Below are 26,424 nucleotides of genomic sequence, written 5' to 3'. Positions count from 1 at the left end.
CAAATTTTAAATGAATGTAAACGAATTTAAATTAACATAAAAATAAATCTTAAAATAGATTAAGATTAAAGATAAAAATATAATTTTATTAGTATTATTATAAATAATAAATGAATGAATTTTAAATAAATTTTAAATGAATTTATTTATGAATATAAAAAAATTGAAGAGATTTTTGTTTATTTTTTATTTATTTAATAAATAAATATAAAAATATTTGTTTAAAATTGCTTGTTAAATTTAATAAATAACCATAAATGAATAGAAATTTAATAAATAAATATAAATGAATAAAAATTGAATATATTTACAAACAATATGTTGAAAATTTTGTTTGTTTATACTTCTAATTTTGTCACCAGTGAGCTTGTAATTCTTTCCTTTTTTGTCCCCTTGACAACATAGTTTTAATTCTTTTTCAATAACATGTAAATTTATAAGCTCTTACTGGTGCTTTTATACTATAATAATATTGTTGCTCTTAAATTTAAAATTAAATCGTTATAGAAAACGTATAATAGGAATTAAGGTATTAGGCCTTCGCCATTATCTCCCAAGCCCAATCAAACAGATACGGAGCAGGGTGGCTCAAAAATATTTTTAGAAAGCCCAATAGCAAGGTCCAGGTTTCAGATCCGTTATTGAATCGATCCCGTTCAATTTTCATTTTCCTTTTTGAATTATTTTTAAATATGAGGATTTGGCGCGTCGCTTATATATGTATATACACGGAATTTAAAAACCTCTTAAATATCAATCGATTTCAAATTTCTTTCCAGATTCAGAAAGGAACACGGAAGAGAGACAGAATGAGGAAGCGATTGAAGAGAACGAAGGGAATTAGCAGTTGCACCTCTCCTCTTTGCACTGATCGCTCTACTTTCAGTTGGTAACCTCTCTCTCTCTCTTTTACGATTTGGAGCTTGATGATGATTTTGAATTTTCGATCTCTTCTTTATTCCTTTGAAATTCTGAGCTGGTTCAGTTCATTTTAACCTAAATTCAGTTTTTTTTCCCAAAGTTAAATTTAGATTTAATTATGTCATTTTAGTAACTATGAAAGTTAAATCTAATGAAGCGAGCGATCAAAAGGATTTGAACTTCTTGAGTTTTAGCTGATTCAGCTAAAACAATTACATGATGAATCTTTTTCCGTTTATGATAGTTCTTCTCATTCTTCGATCCTCGAAGTTTCGCGCTTCTTCATGCATCGATGAGGTGTTTTCAAAGAAAGCAAAGCAAAGAAAAAAAAATCATTTCTGTTGTTTTTTTTTTTTTTTTCCAGGAAAAAGTTCTCTACGAACCGTTGATCTAGAAGTTTCAACGAGTCTATTCTCTTCAGGGATAAATCACTTTTAAACTCCGTTAATCCTAGAAATTTTGGCATTGCAAATGCATTTTGTTCCTCGAATGGAATCGGTCTCTGTTTTTGAGTTGGTTGTACCAACTTTCAGTCAATCGAGTTTATTTTAATTGTCAAGATCTGTTTGGTAGATGAGAAATGGCGGAATCTGAAATATTCACTGTTTGGTAGCTCAAAACAGAATGGGACAACTCTTAAATTTTCGATTCTCACGAATCAATTTTCTAGAAAGTGATTGGTCCAAGTCAAGTTCATATACTGATTCAATTTCTTTTTTTTTTTTTTAGTTTTTTTTTTCTTAGCAGCCAAAGAGTTATTAATTGTTAAATTCTTGACATATGGTTAAATTAATCTATATTTTTCATATGCTTAAAAAGGTACGAGCAGGATCTATGGACATACATAGCTAGGTTTTTGGGCGGAAAATCATTGGTAATGCTGGGAGTGACGAGTAAATGGTTCAACAGCGTTATCATGCAAGACTGTATATGGAAGTTCGCATGCTTGCGTGATCTTCAGGTTCCAGATACTGGCCAAGTGTCATTCAGTTGGTCCAAACTCTATGCTTCAGCTTTTGGTAAACATCAAATACCTTTAGATATCTTTGACGTGTATATTAACTGTTTGAAATTTAAATTCCAACGTTTTTGCTAGATGGGAGTCACTCTTACATGCTCCGCCAACAGGAGAAACATATTGGTGAGCTCTCTTTATCAACCCATTAATTTGCTTGTTAATAGTTAGAAGTTTCAAGTCTATCACCATTCTATCACCTTTCACTTTAGATTTTGTTGGGTGCACTTGATCATTAATCTATAGTGAGATTATGAGCTGGTGGTCTTCGTGTATAAGGACAATTTGGTATTGACTGCATTATACTTTTTCCTGGGGAGTAATCAGACTGGATGCGCATTGGGGCGTTTTCATTCGATTCCGAAGTAGCATTTTTGAGCGAAAGGATGAGTCCACCTGTGAAAATCCCGAAACAAGAAATTATAGATGATATTTTGCAATCGTGTGGGACATGCCTGCTAAGGGAAGTCAAGACAGGAATCTGGATAGCTGGTATAACTCCTGGCATTTTTCTTTTGTAATATGGAACATGCTCTTATGCAAGTTGTGATCAAAATTCCAACTAAGTTTGTATTTTAATATGGTTGATTTTTCAGATTTACAGCTTGTTCGGTGCCCAGTGTGTGACCAAGAAAAATGTGAAGGTGAGCAATGAAAATGACATACTACTGCCCATGAAAGTGCAGTGTGAGATTTTGTTCTTGATAGCAGATAATGAACATGCAAGTATGATAGTAGATTATGAACGTGCAAGTATGATAGTAGATTATGAACGTGCAAGTATGATAGTGGCATTGAAATCTATGATATTCCTCTTTCATTCATCTCTTTTGCCTCATTTTCTGCTGATCTCTGTTCTGTTCTCTGGAGTCTCAACTACTTTCGGCAGGGATCATAGTTGCCACATTAACAAAGGTGCTAATTAATCAACAGAAAGGATATCTTTGTGTTTGGCAGGACACCATGCTTGACACTGGATGACGTAGAGAAAAAAAAACTAAGAGGATCATGGATGCATCATATCACTGTTTCCCGTTGAAACCTAGATTACTGGTTTGTTTTGTGTGGTGCCAAATTTATCCGAGGGCAAGTTGAGTAATCTGCAGAGCATGAGTTTAGACTTTGGACTCTAAATTGTACCATACACAAGGTGCTTACTTTTTTCAAAAAAGGAAGCAACAGACCTGAAGAAAGAACTTTTGATTGTTTATGTAGGTACAATGCAGATGTTAGATGCAAGGCACATTGAGCTGTTCCTAAGCCAGGGTTACCAGGATGGAAGTTGGGGCTATGAACTTGTTGGATCTCATGAAATCAAAAAGAGAGTACGAGGAGCTTATGGGGCCATTTTTGACTTCAAGTACCTTACAAGCAAGATAACAGCGGGTAAAACCTAATTCTCCACCTGAAATTTACTCGCGTCATTCTCTTCTTGTCTAGAATGCATTAACATTAGCCCGCTGGGTACGCTCGATAGAATCAAACAACTATTAAGATGACAATGCTTTTTTGGATGCCTGATCCATGCTTGATCATGCCAGAGAAGTTTATTTACTGAGCTTTGCTTAGTGAATTAGGTAAGATAAGGAATGAAAACCTTTGCCCCACAAAGCTGACGTATGTGGTCCAAGCCTCCAACAGACTGCTAAGAATTAAATTGACAATTGAAAACTGGGACTTTTATACAATGGGATTGGGGCAGCTTTTGGTGTTCTAAAATTCCAGTTTTCGTTAACCATTCAACAAATTATGTAATAAGTTGGAGAGGTAGAATAGTCCTTGTTTGCATTTAGTATAAGGCTAAAGGATAGTCCTCTTTTTGGTTGCCTGCATAGCTAAACCTCGAGTAATCCTGTTAACAAAAAGATAAACTGTTTTAAAACGAAAATTACATTCGATCACAGCAACTCTTAATTTAATTGGTTAATATATATTATTGGCTTAGAACATTAACATATTTTCTTGAGATCGGCTGAGGCCATCAAATATCAAACAGTACCTATTATTGAAAAAAAATTTGAGGATCTGAATTAGTTTACCAATGACCTCGCAGGGGTCTTCAATTATAAGTCATGGATAGGAAAAGCCAATGACTTTCAACCAAAAGCTATAATTGCTCTTCATGCAGTTGCGGTCAACACCAATTTACAAGAAAATCAAGGTAACAAATCCATAAACTACAAATCTTGTGTGAAAGTTGAAGGAAATTTGCAAATTGCATAAACAGATGGGCTGTACCTGGCTTAGATTGGAATTATTCATTGCGGATTTCAACTATGCATGACATGATTGATTACAGAAGATCTCTTTTCCTATTAAGTAATTCTTAATGATTTGCTCACTGTTCTTTCTTTTTCTAAGAAGCAGGAATTCTAATAAAGTACCATACCATGAGAGCTGGAGCTCAAGGAGAAGTTGTTTCAATTAGAATCTCTCAGCAGCTCCTATGACATTGCTTGAACACCACACGATGTCGCAGAAGTTCTGTTTCTCTCTCGAAGGCCGTTGTGATGCCTTTCAAAATTTTCTCATCATTCAAATTGATTTGTTCTTACTTCTAACCGTTCCAATAGAATAGGAAAAATTAACTCAAATAAGATTTGCTTTGATTGGACTTCCTTCACGTAGCTTTGTTTTTCTGCCCAATATTAAAATGACACGCCACACGTTAGGACAAACATCTGCTTGTAAACTTGCCTGAATTTTAGTGTGTGTGGGCGGATTAATGGCACAGTGAGCTTTTTTTTTTTTCGGCTATCAGAGCAAGAACCAGAGAAACAACGGTACAAAAAAGAAACAAAAAAAGTGAGTAAAACAGATACCAGAGGAGCGGAAACAAAGAATTTAGGGCCATTCAAAGCAGTAAACACGCTTGCTTGTCAGTAGCGTCAGGTTTCCAGTTTACTATTGTAGTGGATGGCACCAAGCACATGGTATACTTTCTATGTTTAATCATTAGGGTTTTCGCCTTTCTGCATTTGGATGCAATATAAAACGAGTAGAAATAAAATATTTGCATATGGTGTTTCGAATTTCGATTGGTGTGTCTATATAGTCTATAGAATCCCCAGTAATTACTGACCATAAACAGACGGCCTTGGGTGATGTCATTGAAAGTTTTCCCTCATACAAGCTAGATAACTTTTTTTTAATAGTTGACTTTCTATGTAGTTGAATAATTTAATGGAGTCTTGAAATGGATTGCTCCATTTATCCCCTGAGACATGCCCATCCCTAACTTTAGTCTTTTTGAGTATGGATATCCTCAATCTTTTTCTCATTCTTGTTTCCCTTTATATATGCAGCAGAGCCTTGTTCCATAGCCAAGTGTGGCAAAAATTAAATTCCTACCCGATTCCCTTTCTGACTAGAAGGCAAGCTACCAGAAAACTGTGGATATCCTGGATTCGACCTAGGATGCAAATGTCACAGTACAATTGTTCTAAAACTTCCTTATTCTGGATAATTTTTTGTTGGCGACATATAAATTATCTGGACCAACGGATATCTCTGTATGACCCTTATAATTGCCTTTCCAGGCGACTTCTCATCTTCAATCTTTCAGGTTCTCCCTTTCTTGCTGCTTTTCACCAGAACTACACCTTCCTAAACTGCACAACTCAAGTCACAAAGTCTCGCTTCACCACCATTGATTGCCTAAGCAATTCAACAAATTCCGTCTTAGCTATTTCTTCCAAAAGTCTTGTGAATTCAGTGGCCTCATCATGCCAGATAATTACTCCATTGCCGATTTCAGTCTCATGGCTAGCTCAATATGATGGCGCGTTCTCAGCTGACGTTGGTGATGATATTCAACTAAAATGGTACACACCACCTCAATGCGGAGATTGTGAAGCAGAGTGCGGTATCTGCGGGTTCAAGAGCAACAGTGGTGAAGAAATTGACCGTTTCCATCTTCCTAAATCAGGTAAGGATCTTTCATGCCGAATCCGCTTATGAAGCCAAAGGAGAGCACCAACATGTACACAGACCAAAAAACACCTTAATATTCCAACTTATTGGAAGGATAAAAAAGAAAGAGAAGAATGGGGTTTTATAAGCTAAATCATCAACATCATCATCATCATCATCATCATCATCATCATACCACAAATCTCAAATTCAGTTTAGGCAAGGTGTAATTTATAGCAACCATTTGTTGTTCCATTTTATTAAAAAAGAGCACAGACTGTCACAATCTCCTTAGATAACAGGGTTTCATCTTACAAATACCATGTCATACAAATATTAAACAGAACAAAAAAATATAATCAATTCTTGGTTTGACAAAATGAAACTCCTTAACAATACTATAACGTGAGATGAAGCCTACTACATAGGTTTTCATTTCTTTGCAAGCAGCTTCTTTGGAAGCTTATCTAAAGGGATAGATTTTAGCAGGAAAAGACGGGCAGCTCGTTCTTGCAAAGTACCCCCGCATTTTAGACCACGTGCCTGCAGTTCCGATTTCAACCTCTCCAATCCAAGAACCTATAGAAATGATAAAATATTAGTGTTGAAATGACATTAAGCACTATAAAAACAACAGCATCACCATGACAATTTAATTCATACGCAGATTTCAATTTCACTCCATGACATCTTCAATATTCTAGTTTGCATGATGCAACTATTTTTTAGCAAGGACATACAGACAAAAGCCTAAATAACATCAAATAACTATGACCAGATTTAAGCTTGGGCTATAGGAAAGCATTTGATAAAATTGCAACAACAAGCTACAGATGGCTGAATATCCTATCTCGTCTAGGTATGCAATCATAGAGTTGGCTGGAAGTTCTAACTTTTTTTTAACCTCCTAGATATGTCAATGCTATTGATCTATATTAAGGGTGAGAGTAATAAGGGCTACAGCGCAGAGAAAGCCAAATAGTTGAGATTTCTTTTTGCAACTCTATAAACACTCTCCTTCAAACCATCTACATCTACAAACTTTAAAGATAAAAAAAGAGAAAGAAGCAAGGGATGGGAATCAACTAAGCCTACACACAAAGAGGAAACAGGAAGAGAACTTCAAGTGTGTAGCCATACCTCCATCTCTTCTGGAGAATTGAAGTCATCAAAGTTAAATGGCTTTTCTAGTTCTGCCACATTAGTATTTGAAACGACCGTTTCTTTGTGAACTTCTGATTTTGCATTAGAAGAACAATTGACTTCATCAATCAGTTGGCTTCCAACAGCTTCGTTATCTGCAAGTGGAACACTGAGAGGCTGACTAGCTATTTCCTCCTGATCTTCAATGTTAGTTCCATTATGTTCCAACATCTCAGGTTGAACTGCTTCACTTCCAGCAATCACATCTAAATCCATGCAGGCTACATTTGCACACCGTGCAGCCTTCTCTTCATAAACCTTTGGTTCGACTTCAATCATGGCATTAGCATCTTCCCCACCAGATTCCGAGCTTTGCTGCAGAGCAATCTTTTTCTCTTCCTCAGAACCACTCTCACTTGAGACTCCACCTGAAAAATCTCCATCCTGTCTTCCTCCAGAAATTGAAGCAGAACTCCCCTCAGTTCCCTTACTAGAATCTGAATCATTCCCATTGTTCAAAACTACAGATTTCTCATTTTCCTCATCATCTTCATCCTCACTGCTATCATCACTATCACTCTCATTCAATTTCCTCTTTCCCAACCTATATAAGCAAACAAAAACAAATAAATAATCCAAATATTAACACCAAACCCTACATTACAAGTTAAATTATCTTAAAAACTTACCAAATTTTCAATCTTTTGGGGTCAGCTCCTCCTGGCACCGCCTTCTGCTTTGCATTCCGGCACGCTGCCCTAACGGACTCTTCAACCACCGCCACGCACCTCGCTGACTCCTCCCTGTACTTTTCCACATACTTCTCGGCCTCTCCATCTCCAACCCCCTTTTTCCCAGTTTTTGCCTTTTTCTTTATAAAATTCTCTGCGATCTTCTCCAACTTCCTCTCTTCCTCCTCCGCCTTCCACTCTTCCAACCTCTTCTCAGCATTGACATGCCTCAGCCTCCTTCCACTCATGTCTCGGCACGCCTCGAAATTGCTCGTCTTTTTTTGCCCGGCCTTTGTGGCTGCGCCACGTAGCAGCGATCCGAATCCTCCTTTTCCACCAAGAAGACGGAAGGTGAGGTTGAGGGTGGCGTTGGCGTGAGAAATTACCGAATCGTCCTTGAGTTGATGACCATGAATCAGACGCTGAAAATTGATAGGTATTTGGGTAATTTTCTGGATTCGGTGCTTGATGGAGCCGACTTCGACTTGTGGGGTAGGGAATTGAAGAGATAAAGTTTTGCCATTGAGAAGTTTAACGAATAGCTGTAACTGCCTTGGCTTCAGGTTCTTGATGTTGTCTCCACTGATTTGATGATCTTCCATAACTGTTAAGCTTGTGATTTGAGATAGGAAAATTTCTGGGTTCTGTCTGAATGGAATATGGAGATCAGGGTGAAAGAGGGAAAATAGGGTTGGGGATCCTGATTATAAAGAATCCCTAATTTTGCCGAGTAATCAATTTTTTTAATCGGGTTATTTTGGGAAGTGGCGGTGAATGGCCGTTTGTGGGTCCCGCCTTGTACAAGTAACATTACATTCTGTGGATATCCGGGTCAAATATTCGGGTTGTTGCTTTAATTAGTCCCAAATTTTTCCTTTTTTTTTTTTTTTATTAACCTTCCTCAAGTTTTGTCCATTTATTTGCTTAAACTTTAAAAATTTTGTTGCTGTAATTTTATGTTGAACATAATCGATTAAAAAAAATCTTTTTTTGTCAAATTTTTTTAATAAAATGTGATATCAATATACTTACTACTAAGTAGTTAACAAAGTACTTCAACATTTTAATAAATACATTTTTTCTTATAATTAATCAAAACATCTTTTTAAAAATAAAAAAAAAGTTTATTTATATTTATAATCTATTTATAATATATATAAAAATATAGATATAAAAAATTTTAAATTAACAAAAATAATCATTGATATTCACTATATTCTTAAATTATTATTATAAATTATTTTATTATTAATATTATAAAATATATAATTATATGTTTAAAAATAAATCAAATAATAAATATTCATGTGAACGTAAATATAAATACCCATGACCAATGCTAACGGTACTACCTATTTTATAAAAAAAAAATACTACTACTATCTATCGACCACCAATAATATAATTAATGGACATTTCTTTTAATAAATAAATAATGAAGGGCAAATGAAAAATAAAAGAATCTGATTTTAGATCCGAATCATCTCAACTCCACCGGGTATGGGTAGTCCTGGAAAGGAAGAGGAAAGGGTAGAGGAAAAAAGTGATTCCGTCGTTTTGATCACGAAACAAACAAGTTATAAAACTGTTATGATTTCTTTCTTCAGATCTCACGGCTCAACCATCGAAGCAAAGAAACCCACATCTCTCCACGATTACACGACAACCCGAACATCTCCCCTCATATAAAATTCGAATAGCTAAATGAAGAAAGAAGATATACCCGATAAAGGTCGGACCTTTCCCGTCGATCCGAATCTTCCTAGATGCGTCTGCCAGAACTGTCACCACGCCCTCTGCATCGTAGGCGTCGATTCCTACGTCGAAAAATTCCCAAACGACTCCTCTCGCTCCGGTTAGGGTTTCTCCAATCTTTACCTATTTAAATTTAGTAAATTTCTTCTTAAATTTAGGTTTGCGTCCAATTGTCGAATTTAACTTTTTTTTTCAGTTTAATTAATTGAGAAATAATTGGTGTTACTATATTTTCTCATCGACCTTGGAATAGAGCAAGTTCCAAATTTTATAAATTTGGTAATTTTCTGTTATCTGCATGTATTTAAGCAGACCTAAACTTTGTGGATTCTTCAATTATTTAACAAAAATTTGGCTAATGAGTACGAAACCAGACTACGATTGCAATATTTCAAGCTGATGTTTCGTGCTAAGAAAATTGGTCTGTATGAACAATGCAGCAATGCAGGGGTCTTTAATTCCTGGAGCTAGCAGCGTGCTGGGTTCAACACGAATGGATAACTCTTTTGTTCTGCTGCCAAAGCAAAAGCCCCTTGCACAAGGGATCCCACCCGGTCCTCGTGGTGTGCCTGGTCAGTCTGATGCAGCCCAACCTGGGAAAACTATGGAAGAATCATTTGTGGTGGTATATAAATCGGAGTCTGCTTCTGATGGAGGTGGGACACAATTACCATTGTCTGAAGGTGGGCCAAATAGTCCTTTGCAGCCTAACAACTCCGGATTTCACTCAACTATTACTGTCCTGAAACGTGCATTTGAGATTGCCACGACTCAGACACAGGTGTCACTCATTTTCTGGCTTTTTCTTTTGGTTCTTCATTGTTGTTGAGGGTATCTAGATTTGATTCTGTTTTTAGGTTGAGCAACCACTATGCCTTGAATGCATGAGGGTGTTGTCTGACAAACTTGACAAGGAGATTGAAGATGCGAGTAGGGACATCGAAGCATATGAAGCCTGTCTTCAGCGCTTGGAGGGGGAGCCACGAGATGTTCTCAGTGAGGCTGATTTTTGTAAGGAAAAATTAAAGGTAACTGTTTGGCAGTTTCTATGAGTAAACTTTTATGGTGAACAGAAACATTATGATTCTCATACCATGCTTAATCTACTGAGTGAATCATTAAGGGCTTTTAATCTTTTTTCGATGTTTGGACACTCTAGATTTTAGTTCCACTTTTTCTTATTGGTTGGATGAGGGAGGTTTCACTTCCAAATGTGAATAAATTTTGGGTTTCAAAGCAAGGTATTAATTCAGTCTATCAATTATCAACTGCTATGGTTAATATGCAGGAAAATATCAACTGCAATTTTTTTTAAATGCATGGTTGGCTAGCTGTTTCATTATATTAAAACTTTTTCCTAAGTTAACTCGTAGTGTACTACTGAAAGAATATGGATTTTAAACCAGGATACTAGTAAACAACGTTCCTCATAATTAATATAAACATCAACTGCATTGTTGAATGATTTTCTGAGTTAAATGCATATTTGATTATCTGTTCATTCTGTAAGATTGAGGAAGAAGAAAGAAAACTTGAAGCAGCAATTAAAGAAATAGAAAAACAGAATGTTGAAGTAAATGCTGAACTAAAAGAATTAGAGCAAAAATCAAACCGCTTCAAAGAATTGCAAGAACGGTAAGCTTCTTCTTCTATATCTTTTTTTTTTTTGACAATTATTCCTCTATATTTTTATCCTTCTTATTTGTTCTCAGATAAAATTGTAGTGTACAACACTTTTATTTTAGCTGTTTTCCCTTTGTTAAACCAGAATGCAAAGCACACTTCAATTCATATATGGCTGGGATTTTTAAGTCTCAGCTCCTTATGCTTCTTGAAATAAATGTGTCACAGGTACTGGCAAGAGTTTAACAACTTTCAGTTTCAATTAATTGCTCATCAGGTTTGTTGCAGATGCATTTTCATGACCATTTTTTCTTAGATCTACTATTAATCAATGAACTCAGTCCAAGATGGTTCAGAAATTTTCTCAAATGTCAATGTTACTAATGTTGTTATTTTAACACTATGCTATTGGATCAAACTTTGTTAACACCAAAGTGTTAGTTAAATAGCTATAAGCAGTAAATTTAATCAACATTTTCTAACAAATGTTTCTTTAAAATAACAAAAGAACTCTTTAACAGCATTCTTACATGAGCAAATTATTTCTGCTTAACAGGAAGAGAGAGATGCAATTTTGGCAAAGACTGAAGTTTCACAAGCACATTTAGAGTTGTTAAAGCGAACTAATGTGCTCAACGATGCTTTCCCCATCTGGCATGATGGAGAATTTGGAACTATAAACAATTTTCGTCTTGGCCGACTGCCTAAAATTCCAGTATGAAATTGGCTTCATTTTCCATATAGAAAATTGCTTTCGTTGACAGTGAATAGTGACTGATATTTGGTGCTTTTGGTTTAGGTTGAGTGGGATGAAATAAATGCTGCCTGGGGCCAAGCTTGCCTCCTCCTTCATACAATGTGTCAATATTTCCGGCCAAAATTTCTGTATCCTTTCTAATCTGTGTTTGTCTATGGAGTAGTTCCATGAAAAGTCATATCTACACTATGTGTGTGTATGTGTAATTGTTGAAGTTGAATATGGTCAACTATTTTTCTCAAGTTGTCATCTATACAAATTCTGCCTGCGCAAGGTAAAATAATATTTTAATGTGCAGTGTCTCAACTATGGGGAACTTTGTTACCTTTCATGCCTAAAGCTGTTTATAAGGTGATATGTGATGTATCCTTAATTAGTGACTTCCAGCTATCGGATAAAGATAATTCCCATGGGAAGCTACCCTCGGATAATGGACAGCAACAACAATACATATGATTTGTAAGTATAAAAACTTTCAACTTTCTAAATTATTTGATTTGGAACGTTAGTTAAACCACAAACATGTAAACATGAAGGGGTAGCTGTATCCTCAGAATGCATAATGCATTAATCTGGGAAATGTCCTCTTATGTGTTTTATGGATCATGCTTGCTGTATGTTTTCAGTTGCTTGTAGTGTTTCAATTGACATGAATGTGTTTTAGGTTTGGTCCAGTGAACTTGTTTTGGAGTACACGGTATGACAAAGCAATGACACTATTCTTGACATGCCTTAAGGACTTTGCTGAGTTTGCAAATTCCAAGGATCAAGAAAACAACATTCCACCTGAGAAACGCTTTAACTTGCCCTATAAGTAAGGTTTCTTTTCGGTATAGAATAGCACTTCTTAGTCTTTTACGTATCTGAATCTCAATGTGATTTTGGTGGTTTTAAATAGACAGTAGATTCAAACTCTGAGTATACGGTGTGACCTCATTTCCCTTCACGCTTCATCCTCTTTATTCATGGAATCTTACAGGATTGAGAACGACAAAGTGGAAAACTACTCCATCACACAAAGCTTCAATAAACAAGAGAATTGGACCAAAGCTCTGAAGTATACACTCTGCAATCTGAAATGGGCTCTCTACTGGTTTATCGGGAGCACTAATTTCCAGCCTCTGTCCGCCATGGTTTCTTCAGCTACCGAAGTTCCAGCTGTGGGCTCTTTATATGCAAAACGTGGTCCTGATCCCAAAATTTTAGCTCGAAAACCATCAAATTCGTGATAGAGATCTGCACATAATATACCATTATGTAAATAGTGATTGGCTGTTTAGTTTCGTGAAGTTACTGCATTATTAATGTTGTTGTATGATAGCACATGTTCGAGGCTAAATATTTTTCAGTAATTCAAATCGAAACGCCAATAATCAGTCCTCAAGTGGCAGCTTGCTCAATCAATTTTCTAGCCATGCTTGTCTTAATGTATCAGCCTTGGCGTTTGCATAAATTTCAGCTGTAGCGTCGCGCATTGATGTGACCAAAGCAGTAAGCTCGTGCCTCGCTAAAAGGCAAAAATGCTGGAGGCAGCCAATCGCCGGCATGTTGACGTTATGCAGGTGCTAAAGGTAGTGCTAACCAAGCAAAAACCAAAAAGATCAACAAGTAGTATGCGAATGCCTTAAAGTAGTATTGGCAAAAGTTGGCCCATATGACACCTCCCGAGTGCCTCTAATTGCCAAGAAATGCGGTGTTGATGTTTGTATTCCTTCAATTACTGGCAATACAGATTGTTACCGGTAGGCAAGTACCAATATTTTCCTTTGTCTTCCATCTTTCATTTATGAATATTTCAGCGTTAAAAAGTCATTTTGATTTTGAGTTTTCTTCTTGCATGGTCTTCGCTTAACATTTTTTTTGATATATCAATTGTGCCAAACTAGGGAAGAGTTAAAAGTTAGAAACGTCAAAAACAAGAGCATATCAAATAAATTGTATCTATATGAATCAATCATCTCTGAAATTAGTTACGCAATTACATTGTACTCGATGTTAATGTGTAACAAATCCTAATTGTGGACATTTATGATCATACTTGATGTTAGAGAAATCATGCTTCATGCACTGCTCTTTTTCTTTTTTCTTTTTTTTTCTCTTTTTATATATAGTATTATACATATCATACAGAAAATTTTACAGAAACTTTAATTTCCTCCGGAAAAATTTTGGAATTAAGAAAAATTATGCAGACATCTGTTTAGCTTAATGCATTATACAAACAGTGATTTCTTCCAAATTTTCTCGAACATAAGATCAAAACTCTTAATTAGCTATCTTCAGCAGTAAAATGAGGCTCGGCTGGCTTTTGAGGAAGCAGCGATGGTAATCTTTGAGGAAATCTGGCGCTTTGTGAACCATTGTTCCTCAAGGTTCGTAATGCATTGGCAGCAAATTTTGATGCATAAAGAGTGGCACCAAGGCTTGGCGAGGTTCCAGACTCTTTTGATAAAGCGTCTTGCAGCTTATCCTCCGCTTCACGTAAAGAATTAACAAGCTTCCTCTTGCAGTGCCGGCGCCAAGCTGCTTGTATAAAAGATGCTGCCCATGTCTGCCATTGCACCGAGTAGAACCTGAAAATAAAGCAATTGATATAAGTATGTGATTTGGTAATAGAAAGAAAAAGGAAGTACTTGGATAGGAGTTAAAGAGAGATGTTGCTCCTAGACTTACTTGAACGTATGCTGGAACTGCTTGCTGTGAAGACGTCGAAACTGGGAGGCGACAAATTTCAAATCACCTGCCATTAGACCAAAGGCTTCAACTTCTGTTACGGCCTGAACAGTTCTAGTTGAGATAGGCAAGTTGGAAGAGGACTGGGGATCCAAGGCCCAGGTAAGAAGATCATCTCCACAAAAGTCACCAGCCTTTAGATAAACAGCATTGAAGAAGCCAGTTCTTCCACCATTGGTGGTCGTACTTACTAGATTTCCTCGGATGATAAATAGCATCTCTTCCACTGGATCCCCCTCTCGGACAATGTAGCTCTTGTCAGTGTAAAGCGCCGGCTTGAGACGATCACACATTGCATCTAATAGTTGCTCATCCATTTTTTCAAACATTGGCACCTAAAAAACAACAATTATGGTTTAATCTTTGACGTAATTCAATTTATTAATTAGGTGAACATGCGCACTCACTCTCTTGAGAAGATCCAAGCAAAGATGCCTCTTTATATCCCTCTTGAGATCTTTAGGAAGGTTAGACATCAGCGTCTCTTCTTCAACCCCTCTGGTTTCTTGCCATTTGTACTGTTCATATCGCCTGATACGTTCCCGCAGGTTCTCAGGAAGCATTCGATGGGACATCCATTGTTCTGCATCTTGCCTTTTCACTCTCATTTCCTCTATTCTGACTCCTGTTGACTGCAGATATTTCTGTGAAAATGGAACAAGTAATGTTCAGCGACTATGAAAGAGTTTAAATTGCCAAAACCAATGAAGAAGAGTTATGAAATACCTGCATATTCCCAATAAGCAGTGAAAATAGAACCAGTCCAGCAATTGAAATCCCAATAGCAAAGAATATCTCCCATACAAAAGTGCTTGTTTTGAGATTTTGGCCCAGAGAACTAAACAGGAAAAAGGGAAAATAATCCACAAGTAAACAAACTATTCAAAGGAATAGTCAGTCACGTATATGAACAAAACTAATGGGTTATTATTTGCAAACCTTAGATTACGCAAACCCCACCAAAAGCAGTAAAAAAACTTTTTTGGAAAATCCCAGGTTTCCACCACCCCTGAATTAAGTGCATCAATGAATATACCGAAGTTGAAGACCTCAGGATCCTTTATGTCGTCAGGATTTGTAAAAGGGCATGAAGTATTCAGCAGACTCACTAATGTGGCGTTTTTTGTTGTACCATGTTTATCACAGGACAACGCACTTTCTTCACCACTGCCTATAGCATTGCGCCAGCACGTGTCTTCTCGTTCTATTGAAAACAAGTACCAAAAGGCTCCAACTATCTGCAGGTATGTCATATTTTTATTTCGAGATTAGAAAATTGCTTGGAATAATGTTAAATGATTCATAAACTATATCAAATCAAACCTACATGACTGGCTAGCATGTAGAGGAAGAGATTCAAAGCAGCTCCAGCCCATGCTGTTTCAGTAAGTATGCCAGAAGTTCTTGTAACTTCTTTGTAAAGAGGAAAGATTCGAATGATTCTTGGAACATATTGGCAGAAAATAATGGATTTCAATAACTCCTTTGTGATCAATGAAACCGGGCCATCTATTGTAGGAATTATAATTAAGATTACCACCTAAGCAAAACCAACACAAGTGTTAAGCAACAGAACAGATGAAGATGAAAATTGTAGTTCGAATGGAATTTTCTTTCATTTGTCATTTGGTCATGGATGAAGATGATAGTGTAGCTTCAAGCTCAATGAAGAAAGTGCATTTAATACCTGCGGCAGTGGAAGAATCGCCAGAAAATCAAAAAAGAAGTACTTGGACAAGTATCTCTTTGCTATAGCCCGAGGATCCTCAATCAACTCACCCCTACCAAATACCCGAGAAGGAGGGGCAACAAACGCAGTACGGAATTGAAAGATCATGTGAAGTATATAAAAGACATCAATGAATGTACGAAGGACGCAAGCAGTTATTTCCAATCTGTCATCCAAGTTAAGGCATTTCCGTCGGCCATCAATCACAGGGATGTAAAAGAACAAGGGATCCACGGCCAGAGCAATTGCACAGGAGAGAAGAAACATTTTATTCCAGGTCTGAAGAAATTGTCCCTGTGGATTAAGAATTCTATTCCTGGAACCCTTACCCAATGCCTTCTCTTTTGTTGGTTTATTACCCGAAGAACGGAAGCTTATTGGTTTCTTCAAGCTTCTAACCCTTTCAGAACTCTTCTCAAATACTCTCCGGAGACCGTCCATGGCAGCATTCAATGATGGTCTAACTTTCATTGGAAATGATCCATCATCCGAACTCCAATCTTGAAACCTGAGCAATCCATGAAAAAATCATAAAGACCAAAGCCTCGTTGAAAACAATATTAGACTACTTCAAAATCAAATCATGAGGCAAGTTTTCATTCTTCCAATAATTAATACAAGTGAATTACCCTGCTTTCATTCTTGTGCCAACCATCCATGTAATTAAGCTCCTACGGTTGTTGACAATTACTCAATCCACGGTCCTCCAAACAGGCGTTACAGTTGACTACTATTCATGATTTCATGCTAGGATTTGTACTATATACGAATAGGTAAATAATTCTACTATTATACAACAAAATGGGAACTGTTTAAGCATTAAATTCTACTTACAAAGACTAACCTTACAAATTTATCTCGTCGGAAGTTCATTACTTCAGCCAAGTTCTGTGTAGTTTCAAACGCAAAAATGTTCAACTCTGTCTAAAATCCAAACCCTGCCAAACAAAACCAAACTTCATATTAGCAATGCCTTCAAATAAGAAGTAAAACCAACCCAATAACTTGGAAGATAAATAATACTAATAAATTGGCATGTATTATAATGAAAAGTACGTTTACGTATATATTGAGTAAGGATTAGTTATCCATAAAATCATTTAAGAAAAAGCATTAACTTCAACTTGTCCCACGATCACCATCAACCTTACCTAACGCAAGTTTTTGGTCTTTTTGGTCAGCGTGTAAAAAACGTTAAGTTGCAGAAATCAAAACAATGTCTGGTATCACTATGAAAATAAGGGTATTCAACAAAAAACGAAAGAAGAACAAGATGAAAATCCAATGAAGACCATGATCATCAATCTTTTATAAATTCAGGAAAAAACTCACCATAAAGCGAAATAACAAATGTCGTTGTTACGTTGCTTTCTCCCCAAAAAGAAAAAATATATAGGAAAGACTTACCTTAACAAAGTCGATACTCAAGAAGGATTAAGTTTGATTTCATTTATGAAGAGGGGTCTGTAATAATTCAGATGATAAAAACTTCTTTAATTTATTGTTTTCAAAGATTTTTCAGACCAACCAAACCAAACCAGGAACAAAGGAAAGAACAGAGCAGCAGCGGTTTTGTTTGTGGTCTCATAAAGACATAAAAACGAAGTTCAAAACAGCGGAAAATGAAGGAGAAGTTTCGCTAAGGGGCAGCCCTTTTAAAAAGAAGAAAAGAAAGTTCATGGAGGGGAGTCGCTAATGGCGGTTATTGTCAAAAAAATAATAATAATAAGAGAGAGAGGGAAATATATATATATATATATATATTAAAATATAACAAAAGAAAAATCAAAGGAAGACCGAGTCCACGGGGAAGAGGAGTCAAGCCCAAAGCCATGTTAGGGCAGTGCTTTCGGGGCCCATTACCAGTACATATTAAAAAAAAAAAATCATTCAAGTATTATATCGTATGATTTTACGGTCCAAATTGCTAAGTTTTGAAAATGTAGTAAGTGCTAGGATTATTAAATAATTATTAGAACAGTTGTTGACCAAAGATAGTAACATTAAAAACAGTCGATTATAGACCCTAATACGAAAGTGGTTTGTTATATATTGTTTTTGATAATTGAGCTAATGAAGATTTTATAAAATAGTTGTATTTTTAATTTTGAAGTCAATAGAATAGTAACAATGAATGCAAATTTAAAAATTAATTAAGGTGATTTATATAATTATTTTTAAAAATAAATATTTAATAAAAATAATATATAAAAAAATAATAGATAAAAGTAATAAAATATATTAACTCCGCATAAATTAGAGACTAATAATTACCTTCTCACACAATTTATTTCAAACAAAAGCTTAATTATTTGCAAACAAAAATGTTTGGATAATTGGAATTGGAAAATTGAATTTTAAATTAATGATTAACCTATGGTCATGGTCCTTATGGATAAGAAAGGAGGGTCGATGAAAAGTAAAATTAAGTTGAAACTATGATTTTTTTTTTTTCTCAAAACCACGTTGTCCCAGAAAAGAATTTGGTAAATTTGCAGATAAATATATTTTGGTCAAACAAAATGAAATTTTGGCTTGTCTTACTATGAGGGTAAGTTGTTTCTAATTTCGGACTACATTCCAAATTTAGGAAGCACAAAGTCAGAAACACAACCACTAAAGGTTATTGTTTCTCTTGTATTCTTTTTGAGAATCAATTAATCAAATGATATTTGTATTTAGATATGATGACCTTTACCTCATCAATTTCTCAACTTTTAAAAACTCAGTTGGCCTTTGAAGGCAGTGTGTCAAGTTGAAAATAAGTGTCTCAATCTTTGATTAAATCAAAAAAAAAAAATTTTTTGGCTATTAAATTCTTTAATGGAAAGACGGTGACATGATCTTAAATTTTATTTATTTATTTATTTATTTATAAAAAAATTTAAATAGATAAATTATTTAATTTTTCATATCAAAATAAGATAAATTGTATCTGATAACTTAAGATAGATAATTATAAGTCGTACATTCGAAATAATCTTAATAAGTGATCACTGATAAAATTCGAATTTAAAATTTTTTTATCAAAAAAATCAAATCTTAACCGATTAAATCAATAATTTGTTAATTAAATTTTATTTATTTATTTCTTAGGATATCGTCTCTACCACTAGATTAAACTCACGTATTGATTACCGTCAATAATGTCACGCACTTTTTTTTTTCATTTTTACTTTCTAGTTTCCACCATTCTTTATGTCACGTGAAAAAAAAATCATTAATTTCAACTCAATTTTAACATAAAAAATTTTCATTCAAATTATATAATTTAGTACTTACGATGATTCATGTAATTTAAAAAATATTAGTTTTTTTATATAAAAAAGTCATAATTTAAAATTAAAAAATTATATGTATTAAAATTTAAAATTTAACTTTATTAAAAATTATTTTTTAAAGATGATGCCGTGAAAGAAATAAACTTAAAAAATTTTTAATTTTTCAACAAGTGAAGGGAGAAGTTTCTCATTCATGTTTTTCTAACATTGGTCAGACAAGACGACTACGGATATAATTATAAATAACAATCGAAAAGAAAATTTTTAAAACAAATAATGAGGATTTTAAGACAACCAAGTCAAAATAATGGTAGGATTACTTTATGACACCGATCGGAACAAATGGTTGAGGAATGTTCCGTACAACGAGTCACATTTTGCGTATTAACGCGTCAGAGTTGTCTCACTCATTTCCTTCGCTACAAGAGCCCCACATTAAAAATATAGTACCCTTTGCTTCGATGGGGACGAGACGACGTTAATTATATTTGTTTTTGTTATTGTTAGATTGTTATGGTTTTAGAGTCTAAAAATTCATCGAATAAAAAAAAATTTATTAATTAAATATTTACTATTTTATTATAATTAATTAAATTTTTTATTTATTATTTCAAATCAATTAAATACTTAAAATTTATTTCGACCTAATTAAATCTTTATACATATATTTTCACTCAATTAAACTTTCAATTAAACAAAAATAATTAACATTTTTTCGCTGATAAAAACTCAAATAATAAAAATAAATAATTATTAAATTTTAATTTAGAGACTATTTTGACCCTTTTATCTTGTCCGTTCCATTCAAAGTTGTACTTTCAAGAAATGAATATGCTCAACAGTTGTAGGCCTCGTGGGCTTTAATCCATACCTTTTTTTTTTCTAATGCCATCTTTGAGTTTTATATTCATTCATGCTGATGCTGCTAAATTCTAGTCTCTTAATGATAATTTTTTGGTCAGGACACAGTCGTCGTTCCAGAAACTAATCACGAGCAAAGCAACTGACACTCTAGATGAATCCACTAAAAGTCACGAGGAACTAACATTACCACAACACCAAACAAATGAAATTTGACAGCTCGACTTTCTAAACTAGATGACCTGATAATGCAAAGTTTCCAAAAATGAACTTCTGGTTTGAGGATGTAATTGCATATGCTGCAGCTCAGTAGGTATTATGGTAAATCATCAACTCACAGTAAAGAAAGTAAACAATACTCCCATTGCAATGCTTTTTCCCCTAACATTCATGTGGATGCCACATCCACTTGTGATGTGAAATTCACTATCAGTGCAGGGTCAGTTGGGTATTCAACAGTTTAACGAGGCATGCCCTGTCCCCGATGCTAAGCAAACCATTTAAATACTCCTACTGTCATAACAGAATTTATTCCATTTTCAGAATGGAAGCTCAATCGATTGCCTCATCACAAAGTCAGGTAGGATGGGAAAAGATTGCAGTGATTTCCTCATTTTAAACAAAACAAAAGATTAAGAACAAACGGTCCTCAGGTTCTCCAAGTAACATTAAAAGACTCGTATCCACAATCTGAAAAATTACAACTGAGGAGAAGTTGGCTACTTCCCTGTTTGTTGATTGCTATTGATTGATCAAGATAAAATTACACTGCCGAAATGTTCAAATTTGTTAAAAATTCAAAATGCCTACTGGATAAATGTCAAATGATGTTCTTATTGATCTAACTCTATTCTATCCTAACAATTTTACAAAGATAAGGTACAGCACTCACCTTGGTCTAGGATCCCTCTTCATCAGACGGAGAGCATGACTGTCCAGGGACAGAATCAACAAAAAATTCCTCCACTGAAACAAGTGAGATCTATCAGTGTAGGGTAAACACACAGATACAAGTATATATGAATGGCATAAATGTCAACAAGCTGAGTATTTCAAAATGTCACATGGATGCCATTTGCCCACTTACCACTAGAATTCACAAGCCCTAAATGGAGATTTTAATTGCACATGGATATAAATTCAACCATAACAAGTGCATGAAAGGTCTGGTAAAATCATACTTCATGCCAGTTAAAGCATCCCACTTCTGTTAATAAATAGAATGGATATCACAATGTTTCTAACTTTCTAAGCTACATCAACATCCTCTAATGATTCAAAATAGGCATCAAGGTAAATAGTATTATGCAACCTCATTACCTATATCCTCTTGCTCCAAAATTTCTGAATCTGAGGGAAGAAAAGGAGAGCCAGGGTAATTCTCAAGGGCTCCTAAATCTGTAGCAATTCCAAGGACCACACTTTATGAGAATGAGCTCCATAAAAGAAGAACAATAGAAAAGAATGATAAAATAACAAACATGCCAGGTTCCTGGAATAAGGGTTTCCTAGACCAATAATGGAGCAATGCACAAATTATTAAGAGCAGAAGATTGAAAAGCAAATACAAAGGCATGAGTCTTCAAATGTGTGTGTGTATGATAGAGAGAGAGAGAGATAACAAACAACAAAAATGAAAATTTTTAACTGGATATCTTAGTGTGGGTCTCATAGTAACAACTTACCTCCCAAGTTTGACAAGTCTGCTGTCAGATCTGTGAGACTGAAATTCCACTGAATCTGATCAAGTGATCTAAGGGAATCTCTAGTACTCCCAGCTCCATTATCAGGTCCCAGCTGCAATCCTACTGAACTTGCCACATCTGTTGTAAAGGCTGAATCAAGTGCTGACGTGTCTACTCCCATCCCTGACATGTCTGATGCAGTGAAAGGATAATTCCCACTGGATGCCACTGATGTAGGGCTCACAGGCAACTCTGACATAGATGACATGGTAGTGGTTGGAGGAACCGCAGGTGTTACATCAGTGACATTGTTGTCCATCACCATGCTAGAATAAGAAGAAAAGCAGTTACCATTAGCTTAACTTCTCCGTAACAAAATACTTGACAGAAATAAAAAATTATAAAAGCCAAAAAAAAAAGCATAACAAAGAGGGGTAAAGCTAGATATAATGTGACAAGGACTTAACACCTAAACATTCTTTAAGAATGTGGTTTTAAAAATTATTCATGTAGCTAACCAAAAAGAGTTTATGACAACAGTTTAATTGAACATGGTGTACAATAGTGTAATATAACCTTAAAGCATTCATGCATGTGCAGCAAATCTTATCAAGCAGTTCCAGAAGATTTCAACCAAAAAAAAGGAGAAAGAAAGCAGCACATAATTACGTTGCAAGTAGTAAATGGTTAATTAGGCAAGCTATCTTGAAAGAAATAGCATAATTTATAGGATTAGATCATGAAAATAACAAAGAAAAGCATCTTCACAATTATCAGTAAGTAAATATTTGTAAGTTTAATAAGCAATTAATAATATATAGAAATGAAGATAATTAAGTTCTCACTCATTCCCAGAATTCATCCGCATAGGTTGAAAATTGCTGGGTACAGGGACTCCATTGACCACATGACAGCTTGATATATCCATGGAGTCAAGATGAGGCTGCCCTGCAGCTGGAATTGGAGGTTGCTGCAGCACAGGGTATCCCATTGGCAAGTTGTTAACTGCACTGCAAAGAAGTGGTATTGAATAACCATGATAGTGACTATAAACATGAAAACCAAATAATCAGAACTCCTACAATAAACTTTCTGCCTCAGAGTATATTTCACAGATACTGATCCCAAAGGAAAGTTGTGATATGGTTTTAGTGCCCCATCCCTCTCACCAGTTCTTCTCTTCTCTCAATAGAGAAAAGAACTGCAAACTTACTAAACTGAAAGTAGTCAAACAAACAGCTACAAAGACAGCATATCAAGTGAATTTACAAACCATTCTCTACAAGTGTTCAAAACACAGGGATCCTTTTCCTTATGTTGTAAATTTGAAAAAAGGAATGTGATCATCCAATTTTAAAATTATTAGTATTATGTGATGCACAGTACAATCCCAGATATTTATCCAGTTCAAAAAAACAATTCTATAGCAATGCTAATACTCTTAAAATTTCTTAGCAAATTTTGGCCATTCCAAGCTGATCCTGATGATTAGGTCAGCAATGAAAGCATCACCATGTCTAACTTAAAACCATAATCAATATAATGTAACTAAATAATGGAGACTAGCTTCCATTATTTATTTAGTCAGAACTTACCAGGCATGGGATGAATCCCATTTTGTATTGGGGCCAGAGGAACCTTTGGAGGCACAGGATATTTCATCAGATGATATTGATGCTCAAGCAAATGGTTAAATAAAAGGATTTGCTTCTTCAATTTCAGCCTTATATAATATGCCCTGAAAAAATCAGCATTTTCCTCTTCCAGCTTCTGCCATACTGAATAAACAAGAACAGTAAAGAGCACACCAGAGTAAGTTTCCCAATTCTATCACTGTTAAACTAGAAATATACTTGATTGGTGGCTAAGATTTAACTAATTCAAAGATATCATTGCAGTAGATTGGTTTTTATTTTGCTTTTATGACATGTTCCACTTTATCACAGGAATATTCAATGCATTTTATTGAAAATTCGAATAACAAAATCACGTAAGCAGACTGACAGAGATTTCAGAAAGCATACCTAAAGTTGTGAATCCAGGGTCTATTCTTGCTCGAGTCAAGAGGGTTTTGACAACCTCGTCTTTATTCATGTATAGTTGTAAACATCGTTCAATTAAATTCTGGACCTGCAACAGCCAGTTTACATAAATTGTGAATCACTTATTAAAAAGCGGATAAATGAAACTCCCTCTAGCATCAAACATCATGGTAAGAAATTAAAAAAAAAAAAAAAGAGAAATATATGAAGTATAAAAAAGGATCAGTTTCTTACAAGTTCAATATCTTGCCGTGAAACTTTTCGGCTATCATTGCTTGAAGCAGATAAAGAGCCAGAGTCTGCTAAGGGGTCATCTGCCGTTTGATTGTTCTGCTGTTCTGTTTTTGGTTCATGTGAAGCTTGAGTTGAGGGTTTTATATCTTGTGTGTTCTATAATCGAATAAAATTTATTGTCAAGTAAGTATATGGAAGAAATAATAAGCAGAGTAATGCACAAAAAGGCTGTAAACAGTTCTTCTATATGTTACTTTTGGAGTTACGACCACCTCCAACTTGATGCAACGACTACTTAGCTGACACCGAATAGAGCAATTTTTTTATATATGATTACTTATTTATATAGAAAAACACCTGTAAGTTCCTCATTCCAACTGAAAGCCAACTACCTGCATCTCTTTGCTCAGCTCAGACACTCCCAGCTAAGGTCACATAATTCACCAACATTGAAATGTTGGCATCTAAGTAAATCACGTCCAACCTGGGAAGAAATTTACAAACATGAGGCCGTGAGCCAAAAGCACCGTGAAGAGAACTGCTACTGACTAACTGTTATAAATTTTAGCAGATAAAAACAAGAGCTATGTTCATAATGAAACAAGAATACCCCAAATGCCACCAATTACTGAGTTAAGAATCTTTTGGCAAAACAAAGAAATATGCCATGTTTAGCCATTCTCCTAAAAAATTTTACTCATTCTTAGGCGAAAGTGACCATTTTGCTCAAATCAATCATCAGGTTATATAATATTAACACCAAAACAACTTACAAAAAGTATTCTACTAACTACTTCGAATTCACAAACCAAAAAAGTCGACAAAAAGAACCAATCAGTGTTTCGTTACTTAGAAAACATTATTAACAATTAAAATCCTTTGCTTCCTCTCGAATTTTCTCGTGATACTTTTCGATTTTCAAATGCAAAATTTCGACAAGAAAATGAAGTCCACATTTTACCCAAAAAAGAAAAATAAGAAGCAAAGAAGTCCAGCTTTTTAATCCAATCAAACAGATCTAAAATAATTACATAAACTTTGCAAAGTCACAATCTGCACATTCCATCTTGTTTTTGCTAAAAAGAAAGACCTTTCTGGCTATCATTTTGAAAGTCCTTCGTAGCTTTTTCAAAGCAGACTTTCCCCTTTTGTTCCCCTTCTAGCTCAAAACAGCAAGCAAAATACAGTCAATTTCAGTAAATAAAAACGAAATTTCTGGAAATTTTTTATGGCATTAAGCTACAGTAAACAAGTATAATTAAGTAGGCTAGCAATACTAAAAAAAAAGAAATAAATAAATAAAGATCTAGCAAAATTTACCTTACAACCAAAGTTGCCGAACTTGAAAGCACGCGAAAACAAAGAAATTCAAACTTTTTATTTCGACAAATTTAGAGATCCGAACTTAAGATTTAAGAAATACAAAAAAAAAAAAATTTGCTCCGAAAATTTTACTGTACGAAACAGTTACACGTTCAGAAGAGTTGCTTTAACTGTAACTTGAAGGATTATTGATGGAAGATTCTCGATTGACGGTGAAATGCAAACGCTTAGGAGTTGATAGATATTTTGAGAAAGGCTTTTGAAAGATATTTACAGCGAAATAAAGAGGAAAAACTGGAAATTTCCTTTTTGAATTTAGGGTTTATCATGGCATTATTGTTGTTGTTGTAGTTGTTGTTGTTGAAAGTTTAAACCTAAAGTGGAAAGGAATGGAGATTGCAGAGAAACCAGAGAAGAAAAAATTGGGGGAAAAAAATCTCACCGAGCGATGGGTGAGTTTTTCTTTGATTTTTTATAGGTTTGATTTTCTGGTAACAAAAAGCGTCAAATTGGGGAGAAAATGACGGTTGGAACAAAAGAGAAAAAAAGAGAAATAGAAAAAATATATAAAATATTTACATTTTTTTTTTAATCTTAAATATTTATAGATTTGATAAAATACAAGATGCCTTTTGAAATTCCGACACGGCTTCAACGGCTTAAGCTTCGGCTTTGGGCG

The 26,424-nt window shown here is 34.9% G+C and overlaps 6 protein-coding genes across 13 annotated transcripts; 3 read left to right on the top strand and 3 right to left on the bottom strand.

Moving 5' to 3' along the window:
- The first annotated feature begins 692 nt into the window (after positions 1-692).
- Positions 693-4,498, top strand: LOC111313033 (putative F-box protein At5g36000). Its single transcript, XM_089752193.1, has 10 exons — positions 693-885; positions 1,166-1,218; positions 1,455-1,594; positions 1,741-1,940; positions 2,018-2,062; positions 2,264-2,428; positions 2,533-2,580; positions 3,152-3,322; positions 3,990-4,097; positions 4,304-4,498. Exons 1-10 carry the CDS (start codon positions 693-695, stop codon positions 4,384-4,386), a joined length of 1,206 nt encoding a protein of 401 aa, XP_089608319.1. The 3' UTR covers positions 4,387-4,498.
- A 560-nt stretch (positions 4,499-5,058) lies between these two features.
- On the top strand, positions 5,059-6,036 carry LOC111313946 (putative RING-H2 finger protein ATL21A). Its single transcript, XM_022914843.2, has one exon. The coding sequence runs from the start codon at positions 5,192-5,194 to the stop codon at positions 5,894-5,896; it is 705 nt and encodes a 234-aa protein (XP_022770578.1). The 5' UTR covers positions 5,059-5,191; the 3' UTR covers positions 5,897-6,036.
- A 42-nt stretch (positions 6,037-6,078) lies between these two features.
- On the bottom strand, positions 6,079-8,390 carry LOC111313943 (uncharacterized). The gene is made up of 3 exons (XM_022914840.2): positions 7,681-8,390; positions 6,989-7,595; positions 6,079-6,427 (listed from the first exon to the last, which is right to left on the bottom strand). Exons 1-3 carry the CDS (start codon positions 8,322-8,324, stop codon positions 6,281-6,283), a joined length of 1,398 nt encoding a protein of 465 aa, XP_022770575.2. The 5' UTR covers positions 8,325-8,390; the 3' UTR covers positions 6,079-6,280.
- A 944-nt stretch (positions 8,391-9,334) lies between these two features.
- On the top strand, positions 9,335-13,257 carry LOC111313942 (beclin-1-like protein). 2 transcript variants are annotated; one of them, XM_022914835.2, is made up of 10 exons: positions 9,335-9,577; positions 9,918-10,258; positions 10,335-10,505; positions 10,988-11,112; positions 11,329-11,377; positions 11,657-11,815; positions 11,900-11,985; positions 12,245-12,316; positions 12,522-12,671; positions 12,837-13,257. In XM_022914835.2, exons 1-10 carry the CDS (start codon positions 9,427-9,429, stop codon positions 13,084-13,086), a joined length of 1,554 nt encoding a protein of 517 aa, XP_022770570.1. In that variant the 5' UTR covers positions 9,335-9,426; the 3' UTR covers positions 13,087-13,257. The 2 variants fall into 2 exon arrangements, with proteins under 2 accessions (XP_022770570.1, XP_022770572.1); XM_022914837.2 differs by lacking the exon at positions 12,522-12,671.
- A 644-nt stretch (positions 13,258-13,901) lies between these two features.
- Positions 13,902-18,029, bottom strand: LOC111313941 (cyclic nucleotide-gated ion channel 1-like). Of its 3 annotated transcripts, XM_089752804.1 has the most exons (10): positions 17,727-17,943; positions 17,164-17,257; positions 16,949-17,078; positions 16,278-16,827; positions 15,918-16,130; positions 15,530-15,828; positions 15,317-15,428; positions 14,998-15,234; positions 14,531-14,925; positions 13,902-14,430 (listed from the first exon to the last, which is right to left on the bottom strand). In XM_089752804.1, exons 3-10 carry the CDS (start codon positions 16,972-16,974, stop codon positions 14,127-14,129), a joined length of 2,136 nt encoding a protein of 711 aa, XP_089608930.1. In that variant the 5' UTR covers positions 16,975-17,078; positions 17,164-17,257; positions 17,727-17,943; the 3' UTR covers positions 13,902-14,126. The 3 variants fall into 3 exon arrangements, with proteins under 3 accessions (XP_089608930.1, XP_022770568.2, XP_022770565.2); XM_022914833.2 differs by lacking the exon at positions 16,949-17,078 and having other exon boundaries at positions 17,652-18,029; XM_022914830.2 differs by lacking the exon at positions 16,949-17,078 and having other exon boundaries at positions 17,727-18,029.
- A 3,064-nt stretch (positions 18,030-21,093) lies between these two features.
- On the bottom strand, positions 21,094-26,192 carry LOC111313939 (uncharacterized). 5 transcript variants are annotated; one of them, XM_022914826.2, is made up of 10 exons: positions 25,743-26,192; positions 25,513-25,581; positions 24,780-24,906; positions 24,423-24,578; positions 24,171-24,276; positions 23,742-23,924; positions 22,992-23,151; positions 22,147-22,472; positions 21,782-21,859; positions 21,094-21,427 (listed from the first exon to the last, which is right to left on the bottom strand). In XM_022914826.2, the coding sequence occupies exons 3-10, from the start codon at positions 24,792-24,794 to the stop codon at positions 21,360-21,362; spliced, it is 1,092 nt and encodes a 363-aa protein (XP_022770561.1). In that variant the 5' UTR covers positions 24,795-24,906; positions 25,513-25,581; positions 25,743-26,192; the 3' UTR covers positions 21,094-21,359. The 5 variants fall into 5 exon arrangements, with proteins under 5 accessions (XP_022770561.1, XP_089608383.1, XP_089608384.1 ...); XM_089752257.1 differs by having other exon boundaries at positions 24,815-24,906; XM_089752258.1 differs by having other exon boundaries at positions 24,815-24,906; positions 25,513-25,578.
- Between the last annotated feature and the right edge of the window lie 232 nt (positions 26,193-26,424).

Source organism: Durio zibethinus, chromosome 23, assembly GCF_047325235.1.
Source record: "Durio zibethinus cultivar Kanyao isolate XHJ-2024 chromosome 23, ASM4732523v1, whole genome shotgun sequence".
NCBI lineage: Eukaryota > Viridiplantae > Streptophyta > Magnoliopsida > Malvales > Malvaceae > Durio > Durio zibethinus.
This window is presented reverse-complemented; position numbering and strand designations above follow the sequence as displayed.